At 36.6% G+C, this 11,232-nt stretch overlaps 1 protein-coding gene across 1 annotated transcript; it reads left to right on the top strand.

Moving 5' to 3' along the window:
- The first annotated feature begins 8,858 nt into the window (after positions 1 to 8,858).
- Positions 8,859 to 10,436, top strand: LOC135628555 (protein trichome birefringence-like 26). The gene is made up of 3 exons (XM_065135298.1): positions 8,859 to 9,087; positions 9,180 to 9,457; positions 9,524 to 10,436. The coding sequence occupies exons 1-3, from the start codon at positions 8,898 to 8,900 to the stop codon at positions 10,280 to 10,282; spliced, it is 1,227 nt and encodes a 408-aa protein (XP_064991370.1). The 5' UTR covers positions 8,859 to 8,897; the 3' UTR covers positions 10,283 to 10,436.
- The last annotated feature ends 796 nt before the right edge of the window (positions 10,437 to 11,232 follow it).

Below are 11,232 nucleotides of genomic sequence, written 5' to 3'. Positions count from 1 at the left end.
TCATAGGGGTTAATTAAAAAATCTTAACTCTAATCTTATATGAGTTAAGTAGGAAAAACCTGAAATGTGACCGAAGAAAATAATAAACTTTCATATAGGAGATGAAAAATTCAACTATTAGTTAGTAAAATTAGTTTTAATTATCAAAATTTTTTAGTATGTTGATTTAAATACTATGCTTTTTGTACTAATTTATATATATTTTTAAGATTTTTTTCTATTCAATTTTTTTATTTGGTTTATTAAAACTTAATTGAGTACTTAAGTTTTACATGTGGGACTAAGTGGGGTGTTAGAATAGTAAAATAATAACAGACAAATCCTTAGCCAAGGTTATTTAGATTGAAAGAGAAAGAGTTCTCCGAGAGAATCTGATTAGAATAAGACTAGAAGAGAAACCATATGGGCCTGATAGTACCATGCCTGGTATACGGTCTCTCGGATATTAGATAAATGAGGGGCTATAGATATATAGTAACTAAGGACACACAGGTCTAATGGATTGGATTCTCCTGTATCGTCTATGAACTACGACGTAGTGACCTAGTATGTCCGCAATCAATGAGTCAAGTGAGTTATTATGGAGATAATAATTCACTGAGCCAAAAGGAGTTCTAATAGGTATGACTCACGGCCAACTCGATATTGGGCCTAGAGGGCCACATACATATGGTAGACATTGTGACAAGTAGAGGTTCGGATATGAGATATCCGCTAGAGCCCCTATCTTATTGGATATCCAATAAGCCTATGTATTATTGGATCTTATGTATGAGATCCAATAAGAGCCAATGGGAGATTATTGGATAGAGATCCATTAATCTAAAAGGTTTGGGTAGTTGGATGGAGATCCAATACCCAATTTAGCAGGATTCATTAGGGTTAAGTTGATAGGGAACATTTATAAATAGGAGGGAACCAAAGGTTCATAGGCTAGAACTTTTCTTGATTGCTATCTCCTATTCTCCTCTCCCCTTCTTCTCCTCAAATAGTAGGCCTATAGATTTGAGGAGCGTCGTCACTGTTAGAGAGGATGATGCTTGACCTCCTTCACCCTCTCCTACAGATCTTTAGGGATTCAAAGATATACGATCTCCCTAGGTAACATAATCTTTCATATATACAGTTTTCAGTTTTGCGGATTTTGTGCACCAATCTTTGCATGACAACAAACACACTTTTTAAAAAATTTAATGATTTTATTTTCTATTTTTCCATTTCGCATGTGATGTCATCCCTAGATTTCCTTACAGTGGTATTAGAGCTAGGTTGTTTGTGTAAAAGATTGGTTTTAAACTACGTGTGTTATATTTTAGGAAGACTTTTGTCATTAAAATTGTTTATGCAAAAGGTGAGAGAGAGCAATAACTATTATTGCCCTCGCAAATTGGCCAATGGTTACTTGCAACCTGTGATGCTTTTGTCTAGAGCATGTGATCTATAGAGCATGTGATGCTTTTGTCGGCCTCAATGACTTTATTCAATTGTGAGTGGATGGATCTCCCAAACTTGGAAGACTAATATTAATGGTCATAAAGAAATTGATATATCATACTATGTTACGATCCTATTTCACTCTCTGTATTTCTTTAACTTGCATATGCATTCTTTGTGCTCTTTAAATATGAATGAAATGAATGAAATATCAAATTTGATACTTTTTTTTCCTAAATGTTTTTTACTTCATTGATAGGCTCCTAAATGCTTTACTCCATTGATATACTCTTAAATATTATTTACTCTATTACTATGAATGAATCAAAATAAATATCAAATATAACTATATTCATGAGCTAGTGACTTGCTTCTTGATATTGAGTAGTTTATATATTGCTCTTTGCTATCTTAGTGTGTTTCTAATGAAATAACATCTACTATTCTTATTTCTAATGAAATGATATCTATGATTTTTGTATCTAATGTAATAACATCTATGATTCCTATATCTAATAAAATAAAATCTATGATTCTTGTATCTAATGAAATAAAATATATAATTCTTGTATATAATGAAATGACATCTCTAGTTGTTGAATCCATGATTTGCAGTTTGATTTTAAGCTCATATAATCTATTATCTCTTTGCCATGTCATTTACTGAGTTTTATAGTTCACCATATTGTTATATAAAATTTTCAAGTTAATTTATCACTCATTGCAATATTAAGGATTGAGTTGAGACAGTGGAATAGTAGAAGATTTTGGTAAGTCTTTGCCGGTTTAACATAATGTCATTATAAAATTATACTTGTAATGTATTTTTAAACAAATCTGAATTGATATGTCTTATTAAGATGGTTAAAGGACCTCTCATATTTGGAAGTCTAGAATATTAAATTTTAAACTTTATGTTGATATAAATTTATGATAAATTATTGATTTTATGATTATATAAATTTTTACAATTGCAAATTTCTAGGTGATTGTTAATGATTTTTGAGTTGGTGTTGGATTTTACTGAGTTAGCAAGTTATCGAGTGTTTTATATATATATATATATATATATATATATATATATATATATATATATATATATATATATATATATATATATATATATATATATATATATATATATATATATATATATATATATATATATATATACCCAATTAATGCTGCATATGGATCACATGGATACCCTGCTTACTACAAAATTCTACAACTCTCAACTCAATAAGCCTTCACGTGCAAAACAGCTTATGGAACTCCAGACACCATTGCTAGTTGAATTGAATCTAGGTTACCCTTACTTGTTCTCATATGTGCTTAGATAAACTCTCATGCTTCCCTGCTCGTTTGCACATGGCATAAGTTAGTAGAAAACTTCCTTACCTTATTGAGTGCACAGATGGTGAAGAGCAAGTCTTCGGCGCCGGTTAATTGTTGTTGGGTATCCATGTGCAGCACTAATTGTCACCGTAGGTAATTGTACATCAAAGCAATCAAATCAATAGGTTTGTGTCGATTATTCTTCGTGTGGGATCCATGTGCAGCACTAATTGTCTTCCGATAACGTTGCTCGGGTCAAGAGATACACCCACCGAAGAATGAGCTACGTGAAATCGAGGTGGAACGGAAGGCATGTCTCTTGCTGGGGAAGGCTCTCATTTCTATCAATATATAATGTTGGGCTGACAACCTAAAGTGAGTTCAGCCTATAGTCCACATCCTCTCTTAACCTAACCCTAGATCAATATAAGGAGATATGGTGACTACATTTTTTGGTAGAAAAGAGCAGCAATATGGTGATCTTCACAGCAGCAAAGAGGAGAAGAAAAAGACAGAAAAACAAGAGAAAGAAAGGGAAGAAAAAAGGACAACGCAAAGAGACTGTTCTCAATCATCTAGCAGTGTTCTCATCTCAGGTTAGATCAAATCTACAATAGACTCTTGCTGTGATTACTTAGGGAGGTTTTAGATATTGTAGACAATGATGTGATCCCTGTATCCTAGTTGTTCTCTTGTGATTGTTGCTAGGGTTTAGGGCAAGAGATTGAGATTTGTATATTCATTATTCTCATAGTGGATTATCTCTAGTTTGCCTTGTGGTTTTTACCCTTCACATTGGAGGGGTTTTTCACATATATCTTAGTGTTCTATTTTATTGTGATTTCATTTAATTCTGCTACATATCATTGTCTGCTAGTATTTATTCATATACAAATGTTATTCCATTTTATATCACCATCAACTAGTATCAGAGCAAGGGTTTTGGTGATTTAATTTTTGTATTTGAACATGGAGGCCAGTAATATTTCTCGCATGATTAGTTTGAATGGAAACAATTGGATGATATGAAAATCAAGAATGGAAGATCTCTTGTATTACAAAGATTTGTATAGACCTTTGCAAGGGGATAGTGCAAAACCCACAATTATGACAGATAATGAGTAGAAGAGGCTAGATCGAAAAATAATTGGATTTATTCGACAATGGTTTTATGATAGTGTTTTCACCATATTTCTACTGAAATTTCTGCATATTCTCTTTAGAAAAATTTAGAAAATCTATATGAAAGAAAAATAACTAGCAACAAAGCTTTTTTTATCAGAAAACTTGTGAACCTAAAATATAGAGAGGGTGCTTCTATTGCTGAGCATTTGAATGAAATACAGAGTATTACTAACCAGTTATCCTCTATGAAAATGTCTCTTGATGATGAGTTGCAAGCATTGTTATTTCTCAGTTCATTACTAGAAAGTTGGGAGACACTAGTGGTTTCTCTCAGTAATTCTGTGCCAGATGGTGTTATCACTATGAGTCAAGTAATAAGCAATTTGTTGAATGAGGAGTTGAGAAGAAAGAGTTCAGCAACATCTCAAAATGATTCACAAGCACTTATCTCAGAGAACATAGGAATGTCAAAGTCTAGAAGCAGTTCACGCATGAGTAGGAGCAAGTCAAGATCAAGAAAAGATATTGTTTGCTATAACTGTGGTGAGAAAGAATATTACAAGAACCAATGTAAGCAACCTAAGAAGAGCAAAAAAATGGGAAAAGAAATGGAGTCTATAGAGTCGAAAGATAATATCACAACTACAGTGCAAGATGGTGATTATTTAATTTTGTCTCCTTCTAATGATATTTTTTCTTATATGTGTTAGGATCTTGAGTAAGTGATTGACATAGGTGCTTCTTATCATGCTACACCATGGAGGGAGTTTTTTACTACATACAGGTCTGAAAATTTTGGTATTGTCAAGATGGGCAACTATGGTACAACAGACATCATATGTATAGGTGATATCCATTTAAAGACCAACCTTGGCTGCAAGTTGGTACTTAAGGATGTGAGGCATGTGGTTGACTTAAGGCTGAATTTAATTTCAGTTGGAAGGCTAGATAATGAAGACTATGATAGCAGATTTCACAAAGGGCAATGTAAGCTCAGTAAGGGTTCTCTTGTTATAGCTAATAGAAAGAAATGTCATACTTTGTATAGGTTGCAGGCTAAAGCTTATGGTGAGTAATTAAATGCTACAGAAAAAGACTTCAGCATGGAGTTGTGGCATAGGCGATTGGGACACATGAGCGAGAAGGGGCTGCAAACTCTTTCCAAGAGAAAGGTATTATCAGACCTCAGAGGTATACATCTGAACCCTTGTATTGATTGTTTGGCAGGTAAACAACATAGAGTTTCATTTGCTAGTCCTGCTTTATCTAAAAAAATGTATGCCTTAGACCGTGTTTATATAGATGTATATGGTCTTTTGAGGACAAACTCCTGATGGATCTGTTGATGTTCTTGGTATAAGTGGTGCACTTTATTTTATCACTTTTATAGATGATTTTTCCAGGAAAGTTTGGGCCTATGCTTTGAAGACCAAAGATCAGGTTATTAATGTCTTCAAATAGTTTCATGCTAGGGTTGAAAGGGAGATAGAAAGGTAATTGAAATGCATATGATTATATAATAGTGGTGAGTATACATGATTATTTAATGATTATTATAGGTCACATGGGATCCAACATGAGATAACAGTTCTTAGTACACCTCAGCATAATGCTATTGCAGAGAGGATGAACTACACCATCATAGAAAAGATCATATGTATGCTTTTACAGGCCAAGCTACCCAAAAGGTTTTGGGATGAGACTTTGAGGACTACAGTTGATATGATCAACTTATCACCATGTACAGTCTTAGGCGGTGATGTTGCAAAGTATATATGGTCAGGGAAAGATGTTTCCTACAAGCATTTAAGAGTGTTTGGTTGTCGTACATTTGCACATATTCCAGACAATGAGAGGTCCAAGCTGGATGGTAAGTCTAAAGAATGTATTTTTCTTGGCTACTCATATGATTATTTTGGTTATAGGCTTTGGGATCCAGAAAAGCATAAGGTGTTTAGAAGCAAAGACATTGTCTTCTTTGAAGATCAAATTTTTGAAGATTTGAAGAAGAAGAAGGCACTAGCCAATACTTCTGCAGAAGGATTAGCAGATTATGACCCAATTACTCCTCTAGTATATCAAGGTGATGGGGGAGATGTGTATGAAGATAGTGTAGAGCCTGATGTTGATCTACCTGCAGGTCATGTTGAGCAAGAAGAAGTTGGAGAGCAACTTCCCGCAGAACCTCAGTTGAGAAGATCTTCTAGATAACGTCAACTTTCCAGAAGATACTCTACAGATGAGTATGTGATGCTTACTGATGTAGGTGAACCAGAGAGTTACCAAGAAGCAATTAAAAATGGGCAGAAAGAGGAGTGATTAATTGCTATGCAGAAAGAGATAAATGCTCTTCAAAAGAACCATACTTATGATTTGGTGCTACTACCAAATAGAATGAAGGCCTTGAAGAACAAGTGGGTTTTCAGGTTGAAGACTCAAGAATATTATTCTCAACTAAAGTACAAAGCTAGATTGATTGTAAAAGGCTTTGGTCAAAAGAAAGGTATTGACCTTGAAGAGATTTTTTCTCCTATTGTTAAAATATCTTCTATTTGTGTTGCTCTTGGTATTGCTGCTAGCTAGGACTTGGAGGTTGAGCAGTTAGATGTGAAGAGAACTTTCCTTCATGGGGATTTGGAGGAGAAAATTTATATGGAGAAACTAGAAGGCTTCAAAGTCAAAGGTAAAGAGAACTTTGTCTGCAAATTGAAGAAGAGTTTGTATGGGCTAAAGCAAGCTCCAGTGGTATAGAAAGTTTGATTCATTTATAACAGAAAATGGATACAAAAGAACGACTTCAGATAATTGTGTGTATATCAAATGGTTTGGTGAGGATTTTATTATTCTCTTACTTTATGTTGATGACATGCTTATTCTTGGGAAAGATATGTCTAAAATTGACAGATTGAAGGAGGAGCTGAGTGAGTCTTTTGCAATGAAGGACATGGGGCCAGCAAAGCAAATACTGGGTATGTAGATTTCTTGTGATAAGAAAAATAAAAGATTTGGTTGTCATAGGAGAAATACATTGACAAGGTATTGGAAAGATTCAGTATGAGCAATGCAAAACTAGTTGGTTCTCCTCTTGCAGGTCACTTCAAGTTGTGTTTAGAACAGAGTCCGTCAAGTGATGATGAGAATGAGAAAATGCAAAAGGTTCCTTATGCTTCAGCAGTTGGAAGTTTAATGTATGCAATGGTATGTACGAGTTCAGACATCGCATATGCAGTTAGTGTTACTAGCAGATTTCTTGCAAATCTAGGCAAAGAGCATTAGGCAGTAGTGAAGTGGATTTTTAGATATCTCAGAGGGAGCTCTAAGGTTTGTTTAAGCTTTGGAGGTGGACCACATGTGTTAATAGGTTACACAGATGTAGATATGGCAAGAGATATAGATACGAGAATATCTACTTCAGGTTATGTACTTACTTTTACAGGGGGAGCTGTGTCATAACAATCCAGGTTGTAAAGGTGTATTGCTCTTTCCACCACAGAAGCAGAATATATTGCTACTACAGAGGTATGTAAAGAAATACTATGGATGAAAGAATTCTTACAAGAATTGGGGCTGAAATAGGAAAATTATGTGGTGCATTGTGATAGCCAAAGTGTCATCCATTTGTGTAAGAACTCAATGTTTCATTCCAAGTCAAAGCATATAGATGTCAGATACCACTAGATTCGAAATGTATTTGAAGAAAAGCAGTTGCAGCGTTAGAAAATTTATACAGATGACAACGGAGCAGACATGTTGACAAAAACTTTATCAAAAGAAAGACAGGAGATATGCCGACAACTGATCGGCATGGCTTCACATTGAGGAGTCATGGGACAGCCTCTCTTATGGGCTGAAGGGGGAAGTTGTTGGGCTGACAGCCCAAAGTGGGTTTAGCCCATGGTAGGCTTTATCAGCCCACAACCCATAACCCCTCTTAACCTAACCCTAGATCAATATAAAAGAGGTATAGTGGCTGCGTTTTGGAACAGAGGTGGCTGCGTTTTTTAGGCAGAAAAGGACAGCAATGTGGTGATCTTTGCAGCAGCAAAGAGGAGAAGAAAAAGATAGAAAAACAAGAGAAAGAAAGGGAAGAAAATAAGAACAATGCAGAGAGACTGTTCTCATCGTGGATTATCTCTAGTTTGCCCCGTCGTTTTTGCCCTTCGCATTGGAGAAGTTTTCCAAGTATATCTTGGTCTGCTAGTATTTGTTCATATATAAAGGTTATTCCGCTTTATATCCCCAGGTGCTGCTAGGGGTGATGATCATGTGAGATTCTGGACCATGCTAATCTCCCCAAGTAATTTCTCATTCAATCAAAGGGAACTAACTACATATGAAGCTAAAGTTCCTCTCACCAACATCTTACCTTTGCATATGCTTAACCATGGCGTGTGTAACTTCAGTCATCTCACCACCTTCACCTGCAGGCTCCGTTTCTTATACATTTTGCCCTCACGCTTTACGCATGCAGATTTTTGAACGTCCGTTAACGTTTAATACACGACAAAAACAACACCAGAGATCCTTCCTCCTACTTCTACTCTTCCATGCTCCCTTTTCTTGGTTTCTTCCCTTCCATCTTACCTTTTATATTTATGTGCCAACCAACCAATCCTTTGTTAACGCATTTTTCCCTTCCTCTGCACTCAGAACACAGCATCACAGCCATGAAAGTAATAGCCTCGCTGGGCGAACTGTAAGGCCCAGCATTACAGCCGTATGTAACTTCAGTCGGTTTCAGGCCCAGTTTCTGAGACATTTTGCCTCGCTGGGCAAACTGTAAGAAATAGAACGCAAATTGCTCACGCTTTGCGCATGCAGATTTTTGTATAGTTGTTCACGTTAAATCTGCAACCAAAATAACAGAGGTAGATCCTCCCTGTTTCTTGCTCCCTTTTCCTACCCTTTTCCTTTTGATATAAGCCAGCCAGCCAACCAGTCCTCAGCTAAGTATCCCTGCTCTCTTCCTCTGTCCTTGAAACATAACGCTACAGCCAGCCATGGGAAAGGAAGTCGAGCCTGAAGCAGAGCCATGCATTGGCTTCCGTGATGGTGCGTGCAAGTTCCTGGTTATTCTCTTGGGGTCTTCGCTCATCATGGCTTTGTCCTACCAACCGTTCTTGTACACAGCTACAGCTGACACCTCCTCCTCCGAGAATGCTGAGATTCTGGCCATGAACGCTTCGACAGGTACCTACCATCTTTCGCGAAGCAATGCTTTTTTGTTAGATCAAATCCATCGAGGTCGTCGAATGCAATTCTTGAAACGGTGATGCATGCAGTACAATGTGATCTTTCTTCCAGAGAGTGGATCCCTGACGCTCGAGATCCAGCTTACAGCAACTCAACCTGCAGCTTCATATCTTCTTTTCAAGACTGCTTGACGAACGGCCGGCCTGACACTGGCTATCTTCACTGGAGGTGGAAGCCATATGGCTGTGAGTTGCCTCGATTCGACGCAAACAAGTTCTTGAATCGTATGAGGAACAAATCCTTGGGATTTGTGGGTGATTCAGTCTTAAGCAACCAGATGGAGTCATTGCTTTGCCTTCTCTCCGAGGTACTCCAACTGTAGATACTCCTTAGTTTTAGCTTTCGAGACTTCAATTCTCTGCTCCGTTCTCAGGTGGAAGAAGCTGTGCTGGTCTACCATGACGAAACATTTCAGACCAAAACATGGCACCTGCCTTCTCACAACGTCACACTGGGGCTGATTTGGGCTCCTTTCCTGATCAAATCTACGCAAGCCATCTCAAAAAACCACATCCAGCTTTATCTCGACGTCCTCGACGATACCTGGACGAGCCAATACCACAAGTACGACTACGTGATGATTTCTGGTGGCCAGTGGTTCCTCAGAGAAACCATATTCTGGGAGAACAACACAGTCGTCGGCTGCCACTACTGCGCGGGGAAGAACCTGAGGGAACTTGGCATGGACTACTCTTATCGGAGAGCACTCCGATCTGTGTTCGACTTCGTGAGCAGCTCAGAGCACAAGCCCCTGGTGGTTCTCAGGACCTGGACTCCCACCCACTTCGAGCATGGGATGTGGTACAGTGGGGGGATCTGCAACAGAACGAAGCCTTACAAGGAGAGTGAGTACGCTGCTGACCCAGTGGATGTTGTGATGAGAGAAGTGGAGGAGGAGGGGTTCCAGGAAGGGGTGAGGAGTGGGCTGAGGATGAGCCTGCTTGACACTTACCATCTCTCCGCTCTGAGGCCAGATGGGCATCCAGGACCCTACAGGAGAATCCACCCGGACATCAGCAAGAAGCCACAGAACGACTGCCTTCACTGGTGCTTGCCTGGGGCAATTGATACCTGGAACGACATGCTTATGGAGATTCTGATGGGCGATGAAGAACTGAGGTCTGCTTTCTGATGTTGTGAAGATGATTTCTCCTAGGTTTGGATAGTGGAATAAGATATGGCGTGATCTTTATGTGCCAACGAGTGGTGTTCTTGTTCTTCACCGCTTTGCTGCTTGAGAATGATGTCAATGGAATGGCTTACGCATTCTAGCCTTGTCAATATGATTTCAGTGCCATTTTTGGATATTAATGATTTCAGCTCAATTTTGATTAGAATAGTTAATATCATGTCGATCTGTTCCAATTTTGTCACTCAAACCAATTCTGTCTAAAAGAAGAAAATAGAATAAAAGGCATACCAAATTATTTAATTTGCTTTATTTTTTTTCAAGATAATATTATATATATATATATATATATATATATATATATATATATATATATATATATATCAAGGATCATTTCTTTATAAAATACTCATCTTTTGGATATTTCCTAAAAGATACCTCTCAAAAGTTTTTTCATCAAATTTTCTCACCCATTTCTTTTTATCAATTTTCAACTATATACATTGTTTTTCAATAGAATTTATAGTGTTTTATTAATGTATTGAAAACACTATAAATGTTATTGAAAAACATTGTAAGTGATATCATATTATGTCACTTTAGTTGTCATTACAATATCATATTTTTAGACTTATAGTTAGTTTGATTAATGTTAAGAGTCTATTTAGATCATTTATAATATTTTTATTGTGATAGTCAAAATATTATAGCAGACTAAAAATACTATGACAAATAAAACATTGTAACAAGCAAAAAATATCTTAAGAGATAATTTAAGCTTTAAAAAAAAAGGATACTGTTTGAAAAAAAAAAAGGAAACACCGATTGAAAAATACATAAAACATAAAAATTTTATAGAAAAATCGCACTATAATCAATGCTCTAATTTAAATTGAGACCAGAGTTGATTACATTATACTAAATAGGAAGATTATAAAAGAATAGATCTTGCT

This window comes from Musa acuminata, chromosome BXJ3-1, assembly GCF_036884655.1.
Source record: "Musa acuminata AAA Group cultivar baxijiao chromosome BXJ3-1, Cavendish_Baxijiao_AAA, whole genome shotgun sequence".
In the NCBI taxonomy this organism is placed as follows: Eukaryota; Viridiplantae; Streptophyta; class Magnoliopsida; order Zingiberales; family Musaceae; genus Musa; species Musa acuminata.
The sequence above is the reverse complement of the archived record's forward strand: the minus strand, read 5'-3'. Positions and strand labels throughout refer to the sequence as shown.

Bases quoted from the DNA above. Each gene is read 5' to 3' on its own strand.
- LOC135628555 (XM_065135298.1), top strand. From the start codon at position 8,898: ATGGGAAAGGAAGTCGAGCCTGAAGCAGAGCCATGCATTGGCTTCCGT. The intron at 9,088-9,179 runs GTACCTACCATC...TGATGCATGCAG, and splicing joins GGCCATGAACGCTTCGACAG to TACAATGTGATCTTTCTTCC. The intron at 9,458-9,523 runs GTACTCCAACTG...CTCCGTTCTCAG, and splicing joins TGCTTTGCCTTCTCTCCGAG to GTGGAAGAAGCTGTGCTGGT.